General features: G+C 39.8%; 1 protein-coding gene across 1 annotated transcript; it reads right to left on the bottom strand.

Annotated features, from left to right (window-relative positions):
- Positions 1-500: 500 nt before the first annotated feature.
- Positions 501-23907, bottom strand: LOC122647330 (phenylalanine--tRNA ligase, chloroplastic/mitochondrial-like). The gene is made up of 10 exons (XM_043840752.1): positions 23650-23907; positions 23322-23512; positions 20691-20897; positions 20475-20592; positions 20271-20347; positions 16748-16927; positions 16550-16594; positions 16124-16228; positions 647-760; positions 501-555 (listed from the first exon to the last, which is right to left on the bottom strand). Exons 1-10 carry the CDS (start codon positions 23852-23854, stop codon positions 505-507), a joined length of 1293 nt encoding a protein of 430 aa, XP_043696687.1. The 5' UTR covers positions 23855-23907; the 3' UTR covers positions 501-504.
- Positions 23908-25374: the final 1467 nt, after the last annotated feature.

The raw sequence follows: 25374 nt of genomic DNA, 5'->3' as shown, positions 1-25374 counted from the left end.
GAGGGGCGATGTTGCAAGGTTGGGACGGGTGAGAAAGGGGTTTTTGGGGGAAAAAGATGAGAAAGGATTTTGGAATTGAAGAGGATAAAATAAAACTTATAGTATATTATATTAAAGGTAATCTAGGATTTTAGAAAAATTGGACATGCCCATAACATCACTGAATGACGTTTTTTAACGATTAAAACTTGAGGATTGAGATGATATCAAGGAGACTTAGTGGGGAGGGGGATGATATTTCCCCTAGAACATATTAACATCTCGTTTTAAGTGCCAAAGAAAACAAGAAAAAAAGTCAAGACTCCAATGCCTGAAATAAAATTAGAGTAGTGAATTTATCCATTTCTTTCATAAAATCAATGCCTTTGTGCGTATTTTCATTGGGAACCATGCTAGTGCAGGGGTTATACTACCGGTTACCATTCTCTTGCCCAATAACAAAAAAATACGGGATCTACACAACAAAATTACAGCTTTCAGTTTTTTGTTTTTTTTTCCACAAATCTATCTCAGAACAACAGCCAACTTGCTCTGCACCAATTCTCTTACATTCCACTGCAACCACAAAAAGTACAAGACAAATTACTGGTTACCATGTCATTATTTTCCTAATAAAACTTTAAAGAGATGCAAGTTCTCCAAATACCTGCAACTGATTAATCTCCTCATCTGTAAGTGAGCGTTCCATTGACCGATATGCTATCCTATAGCAATGACTTGTCATTCCTTTCTTGTTGGTAAAATTGTCAATCAATTTCACCTGACAGTATACATGGCTTCTTGTTTAAATAAAAAACCCACAAACATTTTACTTAGACCCGAGAAAGGGAAAAAAATCAGTCTCGCTAATAAGAAAAACAAATAGTAACAGTATAAATTGAACAATCACTTAAAAGAATTAGACAGAAAAATGTTGCAAATAGGAAGAAAGAGAACAATATCAATTGGTAACCCTCAATTGTTGAAAGAATACTGTTTACATGTCCCATTATATACGCCAGGCGTGGAGGTAAAAGGAGTTCAAATGTGTATGGTACTGGAGGTTAAGTGGTTAACATATTGTCACAGAGACCAACCCCAAAGAAGCATACTATCATGAATTATCTACGGTAGCAGCAAATTTCAAGGCTCCTTGACAGATGGTATCCCCAGGGGCCTGTATGGCATCTCTGCCAACTAAGGCCATCTCTTGATCATGCAAAACCTGAACCATTTCATTTTAAGGAGGTGGATCCCTGAGGAGGGCTAGTTGGTTCAACAACTGGCTTTGATATTGTTGGTGCTAGACTGCTAGGTGCAAAGAATTGCTGAAAGGAAGCAAGCGAGACAAAAATGAAAGGATCAAACAAAATCCACAATCAAGGTACTGAAGTCCTGACGGCTCAGTTCCTCCCACATGACTACAACCGGTCACTCTTCTCCCAGTGTTGACCTGTTAACGACTATGCTACGAAATTTTTAGGATTGTATGAACATAGTGAGCTTCCTGAAACTTAATACCTAAGGCACTGCAAGGCTTATTAGTGTCCTAAAGCACCTTGTACATGAGAAGGTAGGAACGCAAGATGTCTTTGAGTTATATTAAGTCATCCATTAACACTCAAGGCTGAACAGCAGCTTGATAGCTTTCCATTTAAAGGCCAACAACCGGGAGATTACAATAATAAGTCATCCAATTCTGAGCAGCCATGGGACACAGGCAAGGCTGTGGTTGCAACAAACAACAAGCCTATAACAACCCTCAAGAGCAGAGCTTAAGGCAATTATGCAAGGGCCTGGAAATAGCTTAAAATAATGGACAGATCGATATGATTATGGAAGGAGACTCCCCGGTGGTTGTGCACTGGCTTGAATTTCAGAATCTGGATCAGCTACCCACATGGGGACGGGTGGGGACAGATCTTACGCCTCCATGGGGCATGGGTCCCACACCCCAGAGGCAGATCCCACACCCCCATGGAGGGGTTCAGATCTGTCCCCACCTGTCCCCATGTGGGTAGCAGATCTGAACTCTCAATTTCATGTGTTGGGGGGAGGGGGATGGTGCTTTCTGAATCTCATAAGGAGAGGAGTCTTATAGTGTCAGGCAACTTTCCTTTTTCTTGGAGGATGAGTTATGCAAATACTATTGTCAATGATTTGATTAGGGTAGCAGTAGGTAGGGATTCTTTATATTTTGGCTTGTATCCTATCACATAGCCCTTCTTTGTTGTTTAGGCTGTTTGCCTTCCCTTGGTGTTCTTATTGTATTTTATAACTTGTACTTCTCTTTCTTTTTTCTATAAAACCTTTCTGATATCTCTCATAAATAATAATAATAATTCCTCCATGTGGCCCACCTCCTATCACATAAATGTACCAGCGGAGGAAAAATCACAATGTCATCAGCAGAAAAGGAAAAATCAGCCATGTCATAATACAACCCTTGTGCCTGTCTTGCCATAGGCAAGTGCTACAGGTGTATGGAGACAAGGTTTACAGTATTTTATCGTATCATATGGTATCGGTCGATACATATCAGTATTGGAAGGTCACGAGACGATACAGTACTGATGTATCAACTAATACGGTACCGATATGGCGATATGGTGTACCAATACAGTCGGTATCATCGATACCCTCAATATCCCCTGCAAAACAGAAACCAAAAACAGAGGCGGAGGAGGAAGGAGGAAGAAAAGGAGGGGAAAAAAAAGGAAGAAGACACCAGCAGCGGCCATTGCCACCGCCACCGCCACCAGAGCACCACTTGGGTCGCTGCCAGTGGGATCATAGTCACCAGCTCACAGATCTCACAGAGGAAGTCGCCATAGAGGGTTTCAGTGGAAGCGCACTCGGTCTCTCACAGAGGAAGGGTGGGAGTAGGACTGTGGGGTTCTGATTGACTTCAACCCCCTTTTTTTTCACATGCATGTGATTCCACGCATCTCGATGTACCCAAATTCTGTACACAAATAAATAACAAAGAAAGAAAGAGAAACAAAGGTCACAATATTTCTTCTTTAGAATTAAATATGTTTGACACGAGGTGGATATTTGGTCCAACTACATAATGCCCTATGGTTGAAACTACTTACTATTTATTTAAGGTGGTACTACGCTTCAAAAAGATATTTTGCATGTATTCTAAAGTATATCTATGATGAGATTCGGGGAATAATGGCTTGTGTCCATGTAACAGCAGCCATGCTTTATTTGTAATAAAATAGAATGAGTACAAGTACAGTAATGCCCTCAAGGACAAATCTACCCTTGTACCCATATTACAACACTCCCCCCCCCCCCAAGTTGTTGCATAGATAACACACATGCCCAACTTGCACACAATAGGATGAAATACCTTACTACTAAGACCCTTGGTAAGAACATCAGCTAGCTGGTCACCAGACTTAACAAAGGGAACACAAATAACAGCCTGATCCAACTTTTCCTTGATGAAATGACAATCAAACTCCACACGCTTCGTCCTATCATGCTGAACTAGGTTGTGAGCAATGCTAATTGCTGATTTACTATTGCAATACAGCATCATTGGTAGCCGAACAAAAATACCAAGGTCGTATAGAAGACTCCGAAACCACAATAGTTCACAGATACGGGCTATAGCACGAAACTCAGCCTCTGCACTAGACCTAACAACCACAACTTGTTTCTTGCTACGCCAAGTAACAAGATTGCCACCAATGAAGTTACAATAACCAGTTGTGAACCTCCTATCATCAGGTGAACCTACCCAATCCGCATTTGAAAAAGCCTCAACGCGCATGTGATCATGAGGAGAGAAAAGCACACCTTATCCTAGAGCAGACTTCAAGTACCACAAGATACGGAATACAGCCTCCAAGTGTGTGAAAAAGGGATCATGCATGTACTAACCAACCAAACTCACATTATAAGCTATGTCTGGCTGTGTATGCGAGAGATAAATAAATCGCCCAACCAATCTCTGATATCTGTCTCTATCAACCGATTCACTATCCTTGGTCTTGAGGTGAGCGTTAGCCTCGATAGGTGTATCTATCGGCTTGCATCCTAGCTTCCCGATCTCAGATAAGAGATCAAGAGTGTATTTTCTTTGAGAGAGAAAAATTCCTTGTGAGTGAGCAACTTCAATACCAAGGAAGTATCGGAGCTTTCCCAATCTTTAATCTCAAACTCCTTTCCCAAATAGGCCTTCAGTTGAGATATCTCAGTAGGGTCACTCCCAATGACAACAATGTCATCAATGGGGAAATTATCAACGCCACCCCCCCCGAGGTTTGCCAATATTTTAAGGCACCCACACAGTATCGAAATATCAACCATTACACATTTTTTAACGGTGATGACTTCTGAAATGCATTTTAGTAAATTACCCATTACACTAAAACATAAAAACCCAGCCCACTCCTTGTACGCTATTCAGGAAACAGGTGGAAACCCATAAACTTCTCTTCTCTTTCTTCCATTACCATTCTTTATTTATTTTTTATGGTTCATAAAAGTGGGACCCATTTACTGTTCTTCGTCTCCCTTCTTCAACCCCTGCCCCCTGCAACAAGGCCCCCTTGTTTGAATAGCAAACGATCTGAAACTTCAGGCTGAAGATTTTCACTTCCAAAACTCTTAGAAGCATTCAGCAACAGGTCCAAAAGTTCAGGGAATAAAACAATATTTTGTCTGCAAACAGAACTTGGCTGTAAACCTTAAATCTGATCTAAAACTTGATTAGGTTCTCACAACAGGTTTGGATTCAGCGATTAAGGACCTAGGGTTAGCGTTGCCTGGGAATGAGTAACTCCCACCCAAAACCTTAGGGAGAAAGGAGAATAGGTGAGGGAGATCGTCCTCAAACATGAGGTTGTTACTACCACTGGAAAACAGAGTATGGTGAAGAAGATTTAAGAAACTCAGGAAGAAGAGAAGATGGGAAGAAGGAGAAGAAGGAATGGAAATTTCAAATAAACAATTTTGGGGTCTATCAAAGTATTTCCAGAATTCCAAAATTGACCAGGCTACGCATATCGATACACTGTTTCGTCTTCCTTATGCGAAGGTAATTAATCAATCTTTAAGAGTGCAGACTCAGAGTGCTCTTAAGATATTTTCAGATACAAAGGGATTAGGAAATAATTTAATCGGTTTTAACATCCATGAGTGGTGTTGGTGGCTAGTGGTTACACTGTGGCCTTAATGGAGTTTCAGACTTGGTAGTGTTGGCTGTTTAGATTTGAGGAGTTGGGGGATCTGTGACAGGAGGACACTTTAGTAGTAGAGAACACTGTTAGGTTTGGGTTATTGTCTTATTGGAAGAAGACAACAATGTAAAGTCCCAGGGCTTTTGTTTTTTGTTAGGTTAATTACTTTCACTTCTCTTTCTTCTCTGGGTAAATCAAAATCCTTAAATTAACCCTGATTCCCACCTCTACGGCTTGAAGATTTGTGATTCAAACCTTCATTGGTACTCTAGCATCTTCAGGTAGAAGATATCTTATCTGGCCGCATCCAAGCTGCACAGTGTGATCATAGATCTAGTTTTGTTTCCGAGTTGGCCCATTAAGTTCCATTTTATCTAACCTCTGCTTCCCAGCTTCCCAGAAACAACCTCAAATACAATAGTCCACCGCTGCCATGGGAGTTCTATGATTCTCCAACGGGGATGCCAAACAAAATCCAGAAAAACCTGAAGACAGTTGACCTATCCAAGGATTTTAATGTCCGAGAAAAATTATAAGCTTTTGATGGTTACATCTCTAGCAGTGAAGACGAATTGATAGCTCTCCTGTGATTGCTTGTACGAGCCAAAGGGACGGGGTCTGTAAAAATGAAAACTTAAAATGATGCAGAAAAAAGAATGGAAATTTCAAATAAACAATTTCGGGGACTTCTCGACCTTCCGTCGGTTGACGCCGCTTCTTTGGTAGCCGGAATGCAGGGTCGCCTTAGTGCAAAGGGTACTAGAGTGTTTCTCTCCAGTTAAGGTATTCAGTTGAGGAAGAAGGTATGTGTTTGGTTCTTTTATTTGAAAGTGTAGAATAGGTACTTCATACACTAAGAAGGGCAGAATTGTCTTTTAAAAAAATTAACCGGATGGCATCACTACTTAACAGCCCTTGACTAAGGGTAGGGGGTGTGGGTGTAATTTTTTTTCTAAATCAAGGGAGCTGCTGATAAGTTCCATACTTTGTGTGGGTGCCTTAAAATATTGGCAAACCTCAGGGGGTGGCACTGATAATTTCCCTATATTATAAGTATGGTAATGTGATCACCTGATCGCTTGATGAACAATGTGTGATCAACATGACTTTGTTTGTATCCCACGGGCACCATAGCCTTATGGAACCGTCCAAACCAAGCTCTGGGTGATTGTTTCAGTCTGTACAACGCTCGTTTCAGCCTGCAAACTTTCCCTAGAGTTTTCTTGTAGGAAAAACCATGAGGAATCTCTACATACACCTCCTCCTCAAGCTCACCATGAAGAAAGGCGTTATTGACATCAAGTTGTTGCAGTTCCCATCTAAAGTTAACTGCACACGAAAGGATAACTCAAATAGTATTCGTTTTCGCAACCGGAGCAAAGGTCTTCTGGTAATCAATCCCATAGGTCTGGGTGAATCCTCTGGCAACAAGCTTGACTTATATCTGTCTACTGTTCCATCCATATTCTATTTAACTGTGAACACCCATTTGCAATCCACAGGTTTCTTATTTAAAGGAAGAGATACTAACTTCCAAGTGTCATTTTTCCCAAGCATCTTCATTTCTTCAATCATAGCAGCTTTCCATCATGAGTCTGCCATAGTGTCATAGCCTCCTGCCAATTCTGAGGCATGGAAACTAAAGACAAGGAAGACACAAAACACGATAGGAAGGAGTAGTATGACACAACATGTGAAATAGGGTGTTGAGTGCAAGTCCTTCTTCCCTTTCGGACAGCAATAGGTAAATCAAGAGAAGAATCATAATCACTAGGAGGAAATGAATTACCTGACAGAGTGGATCCTAGATCAGAGGATGGTGATTGACTGGGTAGAGTAGGCACAGTGGTGGTGGTGGTATCTACTTGCTTTCTTCGAGACCGATCATACACCTACAGTGATCTAGCTCCCGTAGTCTAGGCTTCCCCTAAATGGAAAGAGTCTTTGTCTCAATAGATGTCTCAACAAACAAATCGTCTTGAAACATCGGACCGTCAAGAGGACAACCATCGGGCACATCTTCACTAGGTATAGCACTCTCCCCCTGAAGAGGTGGCGACAAAGAGTAATAGGCCTCAGACTAATGAAAAAAAACATCCAATAAAAGTGCACTTGAGACCCCAGGGATCAAGTTTGCCATGGAGACGATGATTTCTAGGAAAGCAAACGCGACCAAAGACCTTTGAGGGAACGATGAAGGAAGACGAACCCTATAGCACATCAAGTGGAGAACGGAAATCCAAAACCTAGGTAGGCATCCCATTAATGAGATAAGCAACAATGAGGAAAGCCTCACTCCAATACTGAACAAGGACATGCAACTCAAACACGAGGGAACGGGCCACTTCGAACAGGTGACGATTCTTGCGTTCCACCACAGTACCACACCATTCTGAGCAAGGGTATTAACACAACTGGTTTGGTGTATGATACCCTAATCAGCAAGATAAGATGGAAGGAGTTGTCCATATATTCTATACCAGTGCCCGTGTGAAGAACCTTAACTTTTGCATCAAATTGTGTCTTAACCTTAGCTTTAAAGCTTTCCAACAAGTCCAAGATTGCTTAAATCTGATTTATATTGAAGGAGTTATGTACTGATCAAACTTAATTTGGTGTGTGCGGATGCTGTCAAAATCACTCTGAATGAAAATATTTTTTTGGACATCAAAACAAATGAATATTTTACCGCACTTTTGGTTTTTAGCAATGTTTTACCATATTAAGATTTATGGAATTTTTAGATTTGAGGAAAATCCTAGCATTTAAAAGTTGAAAATTGCACCTACCACCAAAAATCCAATTTTTGTTCTTGAACTGGGGGGTTGACTTTTTTCCTTTTGGAATTTGATTTTTTAACTATTTTTATCGGATTCAAATAGGGGGGTAGTTGCTTATTTATGAATAATATCTTAAGTAAATGATATTAAGCATAAATAAGTGTCTATCCTGGTTTCTGGCATTAAATAATTGTCTGTCCTAGTTTCGAGCCAGGTCTCCTCAAGTTTCGATGGGCATGAGTGTCGAAACTAGCAAAATATGGGTTGCTTTGGTTGAAACAGGTCGAAACCTGTCGAAACTGGTCGAAACTAGTGACTTTTTAAACTAAACCCATATCACGTCTAGGCTTCTTGCAAAACCGAGATATCTCGGTGGTTTCGGTTGGTTTCGACCGAGTTTTCTTTCCATGGGTCCCAGATAATATTCGGGATAAAAAAAAAATATAAATAAATAAATAACAACAGCAACTATAGATTAAAACCAGAATGCAAACTCAAGCAGGAACTGGCGGTAGAACAGAGAAAGAAGAAGAAGAAAACCTATCTCAGGTCTAGGGAATCCCACCCACTCTGTCTCCCACAGATTGTTAAGGCTAAACAGCACTCAATAACTTCAATTAATCAAATCATATCTGGCTCTACAGCCTTACATTGCTTATATAGACTGAAATATAAACTCCTAATCAAACCATGAAACTGAAAACCAACTCCTAGTATGAATAGGAGTATTACAATGTTGCTGAAATAAAAAAACACAACTAATAACTAACTCTTCCTACTTGAACTAGGAATGAAAATAAGCTACTACTAAGCCTAATACCTTATTCCTACCTTGTACCCACATTTTAGGCCCATTAAAGTGGCTCATTTCAAAGAAAATATAAGGAGAATCAAAGGCCCAGTGCATACATAATCCAACCCAAGGCTTATTTCCACTAAACTAAGCCCTCTAGGTGACTTATCTGCATCACAAACCCCCTATAGACCAGCACTGTCCTGATCAGATCTTATTTTAACCTTCATTCTTGTGCAGATATGCTGGGGACATATTGGACATGTTGTTGGCTCAATGGACCCCACCACAAGTGTCTGGTACATAAACTAACCCTCCTTAAACTAACATGACAACGAACGGATCACTTCTTGATCCCATCATCTTGTTGGCACAGAAACATTTTTTCATCATTCAGAAGGTTAATGAGCATGGAGGAATGTTGATGTGTATATGTTAGCTATATGGCCAGAATACCGTGGGGGTATTCTGGTCCTCTTTCTTTTGTTATTTTATTTATTTTGTACATGTGGTTTAGTCCCACATTGCTAATGTACAATTGTTTCATCCTTCATTATGATTATAAATAAAGATGTGCTTGGGATGACTAATTCATCCAAGCATCGAGTTCTAAATCTGGTCCTCTTAACATGGTATCAAAGCTGGATTAGAACTCAGATTGCAATTCATGATCTCCTTCCTTCTCTAATTCTCGATCTTTCTCCCTTTCTCTTCTCTTTTCTTCTTTTCTTCTCTTCTTCCCTTTGTTTCGTTTTGTTCTTCTCTGTCCCATAGGGCAGCACTGATGAGGTGATCAATTGATCCAGCTGCTGCCCTCCTTTACCTCATCCCATGATATGAAGATTTGATCGATTGGGTGCTGCTCTCTCTTTGCTGCGAATATTGAAGACTTCAGCCTTCGTTGGACAGAAACCCTCTATACAACAAGGGATTTGTTCACTATATTGGAGCTCCAGACTTGCAGCAATTTATTATTCCAGCACCCGCAGCCTCTCAAGGTCAATATTTTTTCAAGATTTCAGGGTTTTTCAAAACCCTGACAATAGTCGACATTGGGGTTTTATTTATCAATTGATTCTGAATTTTTGAGGAGTGATTCTCCTCTGGCCTAGACTGATTCGACTGCAATTTCAGCCTCAATCCACTCACTGGTTGGGCATCTTCTCCTCTTATCGATTTCAGCACTTTCAGGGTTTTGTTCAAAACCCTGCAAAAATCGATCTCAAGGTTTCCTCTGTCTGGTATTGCTGATTTTTGGAGATATTTATTCCTTCATTATTAGAAGGCTTTCATCATTGTTGCAGCCCTTATCGTGAAGATTTTCTTGGGTTTCTCTTCACAACAGCCCTTATCTGCGATTTAGAATTCTTCACTGTCGTCATGGGTGACTCTGTGGATTCGACTGCTACTTCTGTGGGTGATGCAAACAGCAAACCAGATTACCTTACTTTTTCCCCTAATCCAATCAAGTTGGATGGCACAAATTACCTGCTTTGGTCTAGGTCTGCCTCCTTCCCATTGTAGGCCGTGGCCTTACTGGTCATATTAGGGGAACCACTGCTATGCCTACTGAGGTTGGAGCTGCTCAGGACAAGTGGCTTGCCAACAATGGAGTTCTTATGGCCTATCTGATCGGTTCTATGACTACAAAGCTACAGCACAATTTTCTTCTCCTTGACACAGCCGCGGAAATTTGGGCTGCTTGCAAGGAGACTTATGGACAGCTTGGCAATGATGCCTAGGTCTATGAAATCAGGAAGAAGGTCCTTCACACTACTCAGGGAGAGTTGACAGTCTCCAAATATTATGCTACCTTGCGCAGCCTTTGGCAACAACTGGACCATTTCTCCGACTTTCACCCGAGTACAGCTACTGATGTTGCCTCCTATAAGAAGCATGTGGACAAGATTAGGGTCTACGATTTTCTGGCTGGCTTAAATGTGGAGTATGATCAGATTCGTGTTCAAGTATTGGGCCATAAACCTTTTCCCACACTTGAACAATCTTATGCCTTGGTATCCTCTGAAGAGAACCGTCGGGCTGCCATGTTGCATCCTCCTGTTACTGACAAATCGGCACTCCAGGCTGCTGCCCCTGCCATTCCTGCACCTAGTGGCACTGCTTCTCTTGGTGATTCTACTACTGGGTCTGTTGTTTGTGAGTACTGTCACAAACCTTACCACACCAAGGAGAAGTGCTGGAAACTTCATAGGAAACCGGCTGACATTGAAGCTAAAAGGGCTGCCAAGACCAAGATAAAGGCTAAGACCAAGGCCCATCAAACTGAGACTGATACTGCGGCCCTTACTACTGACCCTAGTCTATCCCAGGATGATCTACAGGCACTCCTTCGTATGCTGAGGTCTTCCGCTGCTGCTGCCTCTACTACATCAGCTACTGCCAATTCTTCTGCTACTTCAGGGTCCCACTTTGCCCAATCAGGTATTCCATTTGGGGGTCATTGTGCTTTTGTAGCTTCACATCCTTGGATCATAGATTTTGGGGCTACAGATCATATGACCGGTTCCTCTGGTTTGTTTCATAGATATTCTCCCACTTCTGGGAAAGACAAGGTCAAGGTAGCTGATGGTTCCCTTTCTTCTATATCTGGAAAAGGAATCATCAACTGCACTTCCTCTCTTCCATTAACTTCTGTTTTGCATATTCCTAATTTTACTACTAACCTTCTTTCCATTAGTAGTATTACTCGTTATCTTAACTGCAAAGTCACTTTCTTTCCTTCTCATTGTGTGTTTCAGGATCTGGACTCTGGGAGGACGATTGGATTGGGTAAAGTGCACGGTGGCCTGTACCTGTTTGATGATGGTCGCTTCTCTCCACCACCATTGCCTTCTCCACTACACCAGAACTCCATGGTCTCTTCTGAACTCTACCAGTGGCACTCTAGGTTAGGTCACCCCCCTTTAGGAATTTTAGCACATTTATTTCCTAGTTTGGTCACCCTTCGTACTAAGGATGACTTTTTTTATGAGGCGTGTGTTCTGGCCAAACAGACACGTTCAAATTATCCTATTTTAAATAAAAGGAGTTCTTCTTGCTTTCAATTAGTGCACTCTGATGTTTGGGGCCCTACTCGTAAACCCTCTATTTCTGGTCATCAGTAGTTTGTCTCTTTCATTGATTGTCATTCTAGGAACACATGGGTGTACCTTTTGCACACAAAAAATCAGGTTTTTTTATGTTTTCAGCACTTTCATAAAATGGTCCAAACTCAGTTCCAGGCTACTCTCAAAATATTGAGAAGTGATAATGGGACAGAGTATAAAGAATCACAATTTCAAAAATATTTGGCTGACCATGGAATCATTCATCAAACTAGTTGTGTTGGTACCCCTGCCCAAAATGGTGTGGCAGAAAGGAAAAACCGCCACTTGTTAGAAATGGCCAGAGCTTTGATGTTTGTGAAAAATGTCCCGTCTCAATATTGGGGGGATGAGGTTCTTACGGTGGCCTATCTCATCAATAGGCTGCCCTCTAGGGTACTTAACTCCCGTAGCCCCTCTGATATTTTGATTGGTAATTCCTCCTTTATTGTGCCTCCCAAGGTGTTTGGTTGTGTGTGTTATGCTAGAGATACCAAATCTCCAGGCAAACTTGAACCTCAGGGGCTCCGTTGTATTTTCTTGGGTTATTCTCCAACCCAGAAAGGCTATAAATGCTACCATCCCCCTTCCCGCCGTACCGTGGTTAGTATGGATGTTATTTTCCATGAGTCCATTTCTTATTATTCTTCGCCACCTCTTCAGGGGGAGAGTGCTGGTGAAGATGTGGCTTTCGAAATTCCTTTACCTGAGGTGCCTCTGGCTGCTGCCCAGCCATCTTTACCACCCTCGACTGCTGTCCAGCCCCCTTTACCACCCACGGCTGCTGCCCATCCTACTTTGGAGACTGCCCAACAACCTCTGGCTGTTCCTCCCTCACCTAATGGGAATCTATTACAAGGGGACACCATAGAAAATAGTGTTGTTAATATTCCTATTCAGGGGGAGCTGACTCCAGTCCAGAGAACTATTGGTGCATTTTAGAAGAGAATTGACAACTCCAACATGATCACCTATACAAGGGGCAGATCCACCAGAGGTTAGTTGCATCCTACTGTAGCACCAGTACCCATCCAATTGCCGGCTCCAGACACAGATTCTACATCTCCTGGTAATCCATCTCCTTCCGACCTACCTATTGTACTTCGCAAAGGTAATAGGACTTGCACTTTACATCCCATATCTCATTTTGTTTCTTATAACTCTCTTTCTCCCTCTTTTCGTGCATTTGTATCTTCTCTTTCCTCTATCTCGATTCCTAGAAATTGGCAGGAAGCATCTACAGATGGAAAGTGGAAGGCAGCAATGTTGAAAGAAATGAGAGCACTACACAAAAATAATACGTGGGATCTTGTGGCTCTTCCTCCCGGGAAAAAATCAGTGGGATGTAGATGGGTCTTTGTGGTTAAACAAAAAGCTGATGGCTCGGTGGATAGGTATAAGGCACGTCTGGTTGCAAAGGGGTTCACTCAGACTTATGGAGTTGACTATCAGGAGACCTTTGCACCAATGGCAAAGCTCAACACCGTCAGGGTGTTATTATCTTGTGCTGCAAATCTTGGGTGGGATCTTTAGCAGTTAGATGTCAAAAATGCCTTCCTCCATGGAGAGCTTGAGGAGGAGGTATATATGGACATTCCACCAGGTTTTTCTGATGACAGGACTAAGGGCAGGGTTTGTAAATTGAAGCGTGCCCTTTATGGTTTGAAGCAGTCACCTAGGGCCTGGTTTGGCAAATTTCATAAGGCTATGATTTCAGCAGGTTACAAGCAGAGCAATGCTGATCACACTTTGTTTATCAGACGGCTTAGTAACAAGGTTACTCTTCTCATAGTCTATGTGGATGATATTGTGGTCACGGGTAATGATGATGCTGCAATCAGGGATTTGAAAATTCTTCTTGGCCGTGAGTTTGAGGTCAAAGATCTTGGTCCCCTAAAATATTTTCTAGGGATAGAAGTTGCTCGATCTTCAAAGTGCATCTTTCTTTCTCAAAGAAAATATGTCCTTGATCTATTGACTGAGACAGGGCTACTTGGCTGTCATCCTTTAGATACTCCTATGGAAGTTACTACAAAACTTAGGGAGAAAGAGGGTGAGCCTGTTGACAAGGGTGCTTATCAGCGGTTAGTGGGCAAACTAATCTACCTTTCTCACACACGCCCTGACATTGCAGTTGCTTGTAAGTTTGGTGAGTCAGTTCATGCATGATCCCTATTCCTCTCATATGGATGCAGTCCGTCGTATTTTGAGGTATTTGAAGTCTGCTCTGGGAAAGGGAATCCTTCTATCTCCCAATGGTCACTTGAAGATTGAAGCCTATACTGATGCCGAATGGGCTGGTTCTCCTCACAGGAAATCTATCTCTGGCTACTGTTCCTTGTGGGTGGGATCCTTGTTACATGGCGTAGCAAAAAGCAGAATGTTGTGGCAAGGTCTAGTGCTAAAGCCGAGTTCCGCGCAATGGCACAAGGAATTTGTGAACTTCTGTGGCTTAGAGGATTATTGCAGAATATTGGTGTTGTTGTCCATCTTCCTATGATGCTTGAGCATTGCTCATAACCCTGTCCAACATAATCGTACTAAACACGTGGAGGTTGACCGTCATTTCATCAAGGAGAAGCTTGAAGCCGGCCTCATTTGTGTTCCCTTTGTGAAGTCCACTGATCAACTGGCTGATGTGTTCACTAAGAGGCTGCGTAGCAAGCTGTTTCATCCTATCTTAGTCAAGTTGGGCATGCATGATATATATGCACCAACTTGAGGGGGAGTGTTAGCTATATGGTCAGAATACCGTGGGGGTATTCTGGTCCTCTTTCTTTTGTTATTTTATTTATTTTGTACATGTGGTTTAGTCTCACATTGCTAATGTACAATTGTTTCATCCTTCATTATGATTATAAATAAAGATGTGCTTGGGATGACTAACTCATCCAAGCATCGAGTTCTAAATCTGGTCCTCTTAACAGTATAGCACATTGACTTGCCCTTCTTAGGACAAACCAATCTTGATCAGATCCTATTACAATCTCTATGGTACTGTTAATACATTATGAGTAGTAAGTTAAGTTGAGAAATGTGTTAATACATCAGCAACCATTCCTAAACTGGTATGATCTTTATCAGGATCCTTCTAGATTAATATTGTCCATCTATAGAACAGGGTCATTTTGGTCACTTCAAAGATTAGTGAATCTTACATTTGGCTACTACATCCTAAATGCATGGCATAACCGTATAAGTTTATTAATGAAATTTAAGTAAATGAAGAGAAAGGATTCCAAACTAGTATTTATAATTTGAAATCCTGAACTTTGGCAAAGGTGGGCAAAATATTAGAATTTATGTAATAGGGGTACTTTGGTCACTGGTTCTACGTAATGTTATGTTGAATTGTAATTTTAATTTTTACCTTTTACCTCCCTAGGGAAGCATATGTAATTTCCCTTTAATGGTTAATGAACAATATAGGGGAGAGGAGTCAATTCTCTCTCCCCACGGTTCTCTCTACTCTTCTTCTCTTCTTCTCTTCTCCTCTCTTCCCAGCTCTTACTCTTTGTTCCTTGTTTGAATCGATCCATACCTGGTTTCTAACTCAAAATACTTCGAGTCTTCCACTTCCACCAAAGTTTTAGTAATCGTTGTATTAAAAACATAAGGTTCTGCTTATAGCTGGCTAATGTTTGAAAGTACTGAATTTTATGAAAGTCACATAAATATCATGCCAGTTCCAACAGAAGTGAAGCATGTTAACCAACTAAAGTTGGTAATGACAGACTCTTGAGGCGATGTTGTAAGTGTTTGAAAGAGAATCCTTGTCAAGTGATAATCATCACTATCCTTGACAACATGGTGAGGTTGAAAGCAAACAGTGGCATTTTATGGATACTATGCAATGTGTATCAATCTTTTCAGAATCATCTTTCAGCCAAGGCAACCACTGTGGTCGTTTATTTGATTAACAAGTGCATACTCCAGTACTAGCGATATCATATGATATCTCCAGTAGACTCCCTCTGTTATCAGGAAATGGCTGGAAAAGAAAAAGATGAAAATAAGGAATGGATGATCTCTCAGCCAGCAAGATACATTAATTTGACGACGCCATATCTACTTCTACTTGCAATTTTCCGAAATATCAAGCATGTACAGTCTTTGGGTTGGCAATCTATTACTTGTTAGAAGTATAAGGCTTCCATTTTGGACAGTAAAAATAAATTGGAGATTGATGACCAAAAAGAAAAGGAAAAATGTCCAACAGCACTACAGCAGACAATTTAGCAGTCAAAACTCAAAAGGCTTAATACATACCTCCTCCACAAGATCCCCAGCAACTCCTCTGACAACTTCACACAAATTGTTCTCAGTGAAGGAGTCATTGATCCAGAAACTCAAGTCTTTGTAACAAGGAGGAAACTGCAAAAGAAAATTATCATAAGTTGCTAGTGTGTAATGGTAAAACAGGATGATGCCACAAGGCTTCAGTGCACTTGAACAAAACCATAAATACAACTACTATAATTTGTTAACCACTGAAGTTCAGTCCTTTTGAAGGATGTAATCCTCTACATAAACAAGAAATTAAATCAAGTTTACTACTCAGTTCTGTTTCCGGTAGCAATCACCCGCAGAAGTGCCTCCGTAAAACATTTTTGGATGTAAATCATGAGACATATACTACTTGTACAACAATAATTGTTATCATTATCCATGAGGAAGGATATACGTAACCCATACCTTGGAAAATGGCTTGAACTTGACCCCGAGCTGACCTTCAGAAAACTGCAAGAAAGAAGCTCACAATCAGGTGAGTTACAGTGTATTAAAGCTTTGGGATTTCAATTATCCGTAGAATTATATATTAATTATAAAAATACTAAATGGGGAGCAGAACGGAGAAGGAATAAAAATGCTTTTGATGAATTCATGAAATACTTGGGAGGTAAACCGCTCATCGGTCAACCAGAAAAGCCGAATGTCCGGTATCTCAAATAAAACCATTGCAAGCCGCTCCAACCCAAGTCCAAAAGCCCAAGCAACATTATTAATTTTACCACTTCTCTTTAATATCTCCTGCTCCATCACCCCACAACCCAGAACCTCCAGCCATTTCTCCTGAAATAGCTTCCAACATTAGTATTGGTCAAGATGTTCAACAACAAGTGAAAAAGTTCTACGAGACCAAATCCATGTGAGACAAGTATTAGAAGTTCGACTGGAAGATGTGCATGACCTACCTTATTCCAATAACTTCAATAAATGGTGATTTCACATAAGACTGGCATGTTGTCAAGTCTCGATATGTATTGACCGGAAGGGTCTTATACATATCGAGATTGGCCATGTCACTACGATACAGAACCGATACAAAAAGATATTTATGCATGGAACTGTATCAAACCAATACAGGCTAATATGGTATCAATACAATCGATACACAGGCTACCAAACCTGAAAATTCTAGTGTTTGAAAGAAAACTTCTTCCTACTCTGATTGTTTTTGGCACCTAAGTGAATCCCATCTACACTCAAAAACAACCTAGGAGAAGTGCTTTAAACAACCAAAAATTTGCACTTGCCAATGAAGATTTGAATCACATCGATTTTTCTTTTCAAGTCTTCTTGCTTAATTGCTTCTTATCACTTATTAGTAAATTTCATATTGCATTCACCAATGAAGATTTGAATCACATAGATAACACAAAGAAAGAGGTAACTTGACATTGGTTGGATATCATTATTTGTTATTTACAATACGATGCTTAAAAACACTAGTTTTGCATGTATCATAAGCATATTCATGCATATCTCGCGTTTCTTAGTGTCTCTCTGATATTTCTCCGGGACATATATAAAACCAGCTTCCCGATACCTGACACCTAAAAGACTGGCCTAATACATAACAAAAAGAAATCTGCCAAACATACAACACTATAACATTCTTAAATGCTGTTCACAACCAATTACTTCAAAACTGTAGTTTGTAACCCTTGTTATTTTTGACAAATTCAACTAGATAACAGATCTAGCAATAAATTTTACAAACAATTTGGTTGCCCAGTAGAAAACCTTTTGGTAGGGAAGAAAGAGAAAAATGAGGAGGAAAAGAACAAGAATGGAACATCCTTTGGAGAAACCATAAAAATATGAAAATAAGATAAAATCTTCTATTGTTTGATGCAGCAAATACATTATAATTGCAAGACCCAGATAGTCTCATCAGCAAGTGGTCTATAATACAAGGTGAACATGATGACAACTGAACTAGCTCAATTTCTAAGGCCTTTTATTATCGTAGACAAAACCTAGGAATGAATCCCTCCTTCACCCTTTGCATTATATGTGCTCCCCTGTGTTCCTCCCCTCCCCCTTGTAAGTTGTAACCCACCCCCAAGGTGTACAGGCCATAGTTCTAAAACTTGCCGAGATCCCAATCTCGCGAGATCTCGGCAAGATTACAGAAAATTTAAGGATCTCAACCTGATCAAGATCTCAATTCTGCATGGTTTTGATAAACTCGACTGAAATTTCGGCGAGATTTTGGTACACTTTGTACCGTCCTGCTGAAATGGTACAAACCACCTTATAAATAAACAGGGTCTTGATGCATTCTCGAAATTTCGAAGAAAACTCGACAGTTTCGTGGGTTTGGACCTACAGAAGGGGGGTAAAGCCTAGATCTTGATTTTTTTTGCCACATCATCACTCAATACTACTAGGATACAGTACTGGGGGACTACTGGGGGTTGCCACATCACTAAGAAGAGATCGATTGCTACCATCTACAGGGCAGCTGTGGAGGACTACTCTCATTTCTTCTCGAACACCATGACATGGCATTCATATGTCATGCAGACAGAAGACAATACACGTCGGCTCCATTGGACCATGAGTGAACTCAATCCAGCACGTCATAGTTCATAACATTAGGCAGTTACATAATCAAAGTATTGTATTGTTGGGGCGTGGAAGACTAGGGTGTCTATGACTTATGTATTGTTCATTGTACTTGGGTTGGTGGTCTATGTAATCAGTAATATACATTATTCACTTCATTGTACTTTGTAATAGAAACTTTAAGTCTTTAACTATTTCTTAAATAATTATTCAATATTATGTGTCTTCATCCATTATTGCATAATTTACTTGTTTTACTTGACAATTATGTCTCATAGCACTCAAACAATGTGTAGAATAAGCAATATTACATTAAGGATTCGACGTTTACTACCAACCAAGGGTGCAAATCCAAAACACCAAATTGGGTGTTTTTTTTACAATTTGAAGATTTAAATATGTAAGCCTAAAAAAAACTTCCCTTAAAGTTTTGGAGCCAACCATGGCCATTTGCCCACCGAAACATCAAATTGAAACAAAAAATATATAAATAAAAATTACACCATCTCGCCAAGATCTCAAGATCGCGGTTGTCTCAACTTGGTCGAGACACCGAGTCAAGACGAGTTCTTGAACCTTGGTGCAGGCTACCATAGATGAAAGCAAAACCAATTTTGATAGAGGGTTTTAAAAAATGGAGAAAACACAGATTTTACCTGGGAAAAAAATATATATATATGTCAAAAGACTACATAACACCCAGATGATCCAAATCTGGGCTGTGCATCTTTCCTCTTACTTTAATCTTTAATCTTTCATTTTCCTTTTTATTTTCCATCTTTCATCTGTCATTTTCCTTTTTCTTTTCTCATCTCATTTACCATCCCACTTTTCTCCATCTCTTCATTCCCCTTTTTTCCTCAGTTTTCCCTACTTTGTTTTGTTTAGATCCATGTAGCCGACCCATTAAGTTGGGATAAGGCTGAGTTTGTTGTTTTGTTGTACCCAGATGATCCAAATGTCAAAAGATCTAACTCTATTGATTGAACTATTAGAACTGTTCCAAGTACGCTCTGGTTAATGATCAACGTGAAGGTGGACAAAAATGCAAATTTACCATGGCTTAATGCAGCTGACTTTTTAGTTTTTATTTTTTTTTTACTCAGCTTACATCTCTGATCTAGACACCTGAACCGTAATAGTCAACCCATGACCAACACCCTTTTAAGGTAGATTAACGGGCCAGGATTTAACACTGATTGTGCATTCTCAGCATGACAGCATGTCCATTGGTTCCCTAAAAGGAAAAGAAAAAGAAAAAAAAAAAAAAAAAGCGAGTTCGCATTTTTTTTTCGCGGGGGGGGGGGGGGGGAGGGGAGGGATGATTGTGCTTTATAGAAAAGGAACAAAGATCTACATTTTTTGACAACCATAACTTTTGATAGCACAGAAACATACCAACAGGTAATAGCACATTTAAGCCCCAACAGCAAACATGAGAACAGTAAACCAAGCTTCTAAAATGATAAGTAAATGCAATATTAGCATTGAGCCATTGACAACAACGAATCTGTTGTTGATTATGCTATTAATGTACAGGTGACAAGGTTCGACAATAGACCTGAAAATTTATTTCTAGTTCAAAGGATGGATTAGTGAATGGAAAATAAGAATCAACCCAGCGCATTTCTACAGCCCCTGCAAGTTTCAACAGATTTTTGGTTCAAAATGCTTCAAAAAATTATGTATGTTACATATAATATTAAAATCCAATACAACAGCATAAAGTATATATTTGAATGAGAAGTTTTCACTCAAAGTTTACCAAATAAATGTTTTGCCAAACCCTCAAGGCATTTCTTTAGATCCGCAGCAGCGTAAGATGTGGCATCCATGCCAGAAGCCTCCCATTCATGAGGGGAAAATACACGAACACCTTCCATCTGCACAGTTAGGATACAAATTCATCACTAAACAGAAAGAAAAGCAAACCATCCAAAGAATACCTTAGTTGCTACTTGATAGAATCAGGCATGAAAACCTGATGGAATACGGGATAATGAGTTGAGTCAATAGAATCCCTTCTATAAACATCTCCAGTTACAAGGAAATGAGTGTTTCCTTCTGTCAATATATCTGCCTGATGAGCACTCGTGTGACACCTCAAGACAGTCTCAGGATCAATATAGTATGTATCATTGTAGCTCCTGCTCACATGATCATCAGGAACCAAGACATCATCAAAGTTCTGCAAGAAGCAAAGTTAGCATTACAACTATGAACAATATAACCCACATATTTTAAGACACAGCAACATCAAAGCTTCATATCTTAGTCCTTGTTCAGGTTGCTGGCAAGGAGCAGCTAGCCCTTGTTCGTGTGCTTTTATTTGTATCATTCTACAAAACTCGTGGTCGAGTTTTTCTCAACATCGGGGGAATTGGTGCAGGAGCACTTCCTTGGATTGGCCCAAACTCGTTGGGGAGCCCAGATGGAGATGAACTAGGTCCAATTTGGGTTTTGGTCTAGTAGGATATTATAGAATTTTATTGTATTTGGGATTCTTTGTAATTTTTAATTGGGAATTTTAGTTAGAGTTTGATACGTAGGATTTCAAGTTTCCTAATTACTTTAATTTCCCTATTGAGTTAGTTTCCTAGTTGATAGTTAGTTTTTATTCTTAGGAGTCATTTATTTCTGTTTATATATGTTTGTAACCCTCGTCATAGTTGAAGAATGAAATGGGTTTGTTTTAGTGAAGCCTGCGTGGCCTAAGGTAGTTTGACTGTCGTTCTCCCCCCTCTCTCTATTCTCTTCCCCCCTCCTTCGCTGTGAGATCTTTCTCTCCTCCTTCTTCATCTTCTCTTCCTTTCCTATTTTTCTTCTTCATTCTTCTATTTTCTGTTTCTGTGTCGTTACCCGGTCCAAGTCGTTATCTTGGCTGAACAAAGAGAGCACTCGATCTCTCTTGTTTCCTGTTCTGTGAGCTTCAAGATCTGGGGATTAATTCCTTCCCCAGGGGCGCTGGTGATCACTAACTTGCTCGTAGGATTCCCGACGTTTGAAGCTCCATGCAGGAAACCAGATTGAACTCAAGGGAATACACCACCGCTATTCTTTGTTTTGATCCAAGGTTTAAGACAACCTCCTCTCACACGACCTATCAATTTTGTTACCCACTTTCCATTAATACCCCCCACTTCACTCTTTATCTTAGTTTGTCGTACTTTAGTCCTATTCCAGAACTACCCGTACTTAATAACGCATACCCCAATTTTCCCAAAGCCTTTTGTCTCTTCTCAAAAAAACCTACATTGTTTACATCATTTACAGCTTTGCTATTCTTTTCAGTTGTTGAGCCGTGTGTTACTTGGGTGGCCCCATAAGCGAACCCAAAAGTGTATTTTGACCCAGGTTCCACATCAAACAATTATCAAGTAAAGAAGTTTTAAATACCAATTATCTTTGTATTCTACTTTCATTTATCTTAAAACTGAGCTTAACAAACATGGTTAAAATTTTGGGGTGAAATGGCTGAAACCTCACGAAATATTTTGGTTTCAAGAAATGAAATGAAATAGGGATCGACCCTGCAGATATACTAAATCTTGACCAAAATTTCGGCGTTTCAGCCGAAATTCGGTCATTTCAGTCACTTCGGCAAAATTTCGACACATTTCGGCAAACTCTCGAGCCTCCGCCCCCCATTAGCCTGAGAACTAAAGAACTACTAGAAAACCTCAGTTTTTTTTGCAAAGTCCTTCATTTTCCTACCGAAACAAGACTCGGTGGTCAACTGTGGAGTATCCACTTCATCATTTGAAGCATCATTTGGCCAAATTCTCCACCATAGGGCTGTTGCGATATACTTTGAGAGATTCTTCAGGCAGAGTATGACATGTCATAGGGTTCAAAGCCAAATTACCACTTTGGGTGTTCTTTTGTCCAATCTAATGGTCACCATATGTCATAGGGTTCAAAGCCAAACTACCACTTTGGGTGTTCTCTTTTCCAATCTAATGCTTTAAAGTAAACATACTTTATACGCAATCCCCATTAATTCTCTATGGTGACACTTTTGACAATGGTGTACTATTAAATGGTTTTTCTTTATTCTTAATATATATTTCAATTGCTTTTATTTAATGTTGTGTTTTCTAGTACTAAATTATGTGTAGAATAGGTTATATAAGAGAAAGGATACTTAAACAACAACTCAGCCTTATCCCAACTAAATGGGGTTGGATAGCAAGGATACCGAAACATATAGGATAAAATACCAACATAGGATCCGAAGCCAAACTACCATTTTGGATGTGTGTTTTTATTTTTTACAATATCAAGGTTTACATATGTTTAGAGACGCTTAATTAGGGTTTCCTTAAAGTTTTGGACAAAAATATGGCCATTTGACCACCAAAATCCGAAATAATTCGGTTTCAAAACCCGGATCAAAATCGAGATCTCGAATATAGTAACAAGTAAAGCCAACTGCATATAAAAAACATCAAGATGGGGGAAGTAGAGGGGTTGGACTACAAACAGAATATGCAATCGAAATAGCTAATTAAAAACCAAGACTCTCCACATGCAAAAAATACAAGCTAGTGATAGGGCATTTAAATGTGTATAAAATATAGATTATAGAAAGGAAATTACTTTCACAACATACCTGTTTTGCAGAAACAATAGGGCAGAGATCATCAAATTTTTCAAACTTTCCCGAGTAATTGATGTCAAAATAATTGTAAATGGCGTTCTTCAGAATACCAATTGGGTGGTGATTCCTCCTATGAAGTTGCATACCCAGTTTAGAAAATATTGTATCTGGAACGTTGTTTGTGGGATCATCCCTCACCACATCTACAGAACCAATCATTACAATTTAAACGAGCTCAAAATATTTAGATGACACAAGCTTATTTATGTCAACCATTCTGAACAAAGCAGTGTGAGACAGTGATCCACAAAATCAATACTTAGCAAGGTGGACATCTTACCATCTTTCACAATCTTGACTCCGCCAATCTCTACTACAGATGCAACAGGTTGTCTCCATTTCTGATGCTGGGGCTTAATTGCAGAGTGAGCAGAAGATGAAGTGGAGGCAGAAGCTAAAGGCGTAAGGATGTAGCTTCTGACACAAGCTCTATGAAACAATAATGATGACTTGCAGAAAGTGGAATGAGCAAGTGAGATTGCCATGGAGAGACCTCTTAAGCTTGTACGGACCTAAGATACGCAAATATGAGTTTTTAACCAAAGGTTAAAAAACCACAATAATAACATACAAACAGGTAGGCTCAAACACCACCGTTATAATATAAAAATAGCTGAGAATCTCCAAACTCACAGGGAAAATCAATAATGAAGTCTTCAATCATTGAAGACATATTGAAGACATGATACAAACAGGCAAAAGAATCCAATGAAAATGTGTTTGGCGTGCAATCCGGATTTTCAATCTTGGATAAGAATCTAATGTAGTCCTAGATTTGAATTGTCAAACTAGAAACCAAACCAGGATCTGTTATCCAAAGGTGAATCAGTTTAGGGTTCAAACAGGTGAAAATTGGCTAAGGTTAGGGTTTAATGGGATTTAGGGTTTTGAGGTTAGGTATTAGGTTTGATTATTCCGGTGATGATTTAGGGCTGGGATGAATGTAGAACTTGGAAAAGAAAGGGGGAAAAGGGGAATCTAAGGTTTGGGGATTTGAACTTGTTGATGATGAATAAACCTTGAGATTAGATTGCTTAACTGTAGACCAGTAATGGATATGCAAAGAGAACCAAAACAAACCACTCGGGCTTACCACCACAAATGTGTCAATCGGATCGAACACCGATTCCTTCAAACGATCCACCCGGGCTTCCCACCGCAAGGTGTCAATCGAATCGAGCACCGATTCCTTCAGCCTTGATCGAACACAAGACAAATCTTCAATAGAGAAGAAGAGAAGAGCAACAAAAAGCTTTTCATTTATAAAAAAAAATTCGTGTTCAATGCTTTGTCCCCTTACAAGCTTATATAAAAGACTCAAAAATAGACTCAAACACTGAAAAGGAAAGGCCTAACCCAATCATGAACCTATTAGGTAACCTAAACTAACTAGGAAACTGAAATACTAAAGGAAATAGACTCAAAACATGGCTAGACTTATAGAGTCTTAATCCAGCCCAACGTACATCGCTTAAAAGCAAATAAAAGAAAACTACTAAAATCACTTAAATTGAACCACTGGTTAGACCAGCTTGGATTCGGTTCAATTTAAAAACAAAAGACTTCAAAAATAAAAATAAATATGGAAACTAAACCAACTAATCCCGTATGCAACCTTATTACCCATAGTTTAGGCCCATAAAAGTGGCCTATTACATTGAAAACACATGGGATCAAAGGCCGAACATGTATATAACCCAACCCTAGACTTATTCCCATTAAAATAAACCTCTTTTGGTGATGTATCTATATCAGAATCCAAGATGAATTCTGGTTGCAATATTATTTAGTTACTATTTTTATGGTTCTGTAATCTGGGGACCTTTGGTACTATCAAAAAGCATTAAAAGAGCTCAAGGGGCAAGTTGTAATAGTCACTAGAGCTCAATAAATAGTATATTAGGCACTTCTAATCCCCCTTTTTTTCTATGTGTTCGATACAATGAAGAAGAGGTGGGAAAAGATAGACAACTGCACAACTATCCTCTTATACCTTTTAAGAATG

This window comes from Telopea speciosissima, unplaced genomic scaffold, assembly GCF_018873765.1.
Source record: "Telopea speciosissima isolate NSW1024214 ecotype Mountain lineage unplaced genomic scaffold, Tspe_v1 Tspe_v1.0025, whole genome shotgun sequence".
NCBI classification, from domain to species: domain Eukaryota; kingdom Viridiplantae; phylum Streptophyta; class Magnoliopsida; order Proteales; family Proteaceae; genus Telopea; species Telopea speciosissima.
The sequence above is the reverse complement of the archived record's forward strand: the minus strand, read 5'-3'. Positions and strand labels throughout refer to the sequence as shown.

Bases quoted from the DNA above. Each gene is read 5' to 3' on its own strand.
- LOC122647330 (XM_043840752.1), bottom strand. From the start codon at position 23,854: ATGGCAATCTCACTTGCTCATTCCACTTTCTGCAAGTCATCATTATTG. The intron at 16,928-20,270 runs GTCTATTGTCGA...AAGCTATTTCAG, and splicing joins AACTAGAAATAAATTTTCAG to GAGAAATGGCTGGAGGTTCT. The intron at 761-16,123 runs GTATGTATTAAG...GTATACTGTCAG, and splicing joins CTGGGGATCTTGTGGAGGAG to GTGAAATTGATTGACAATTT.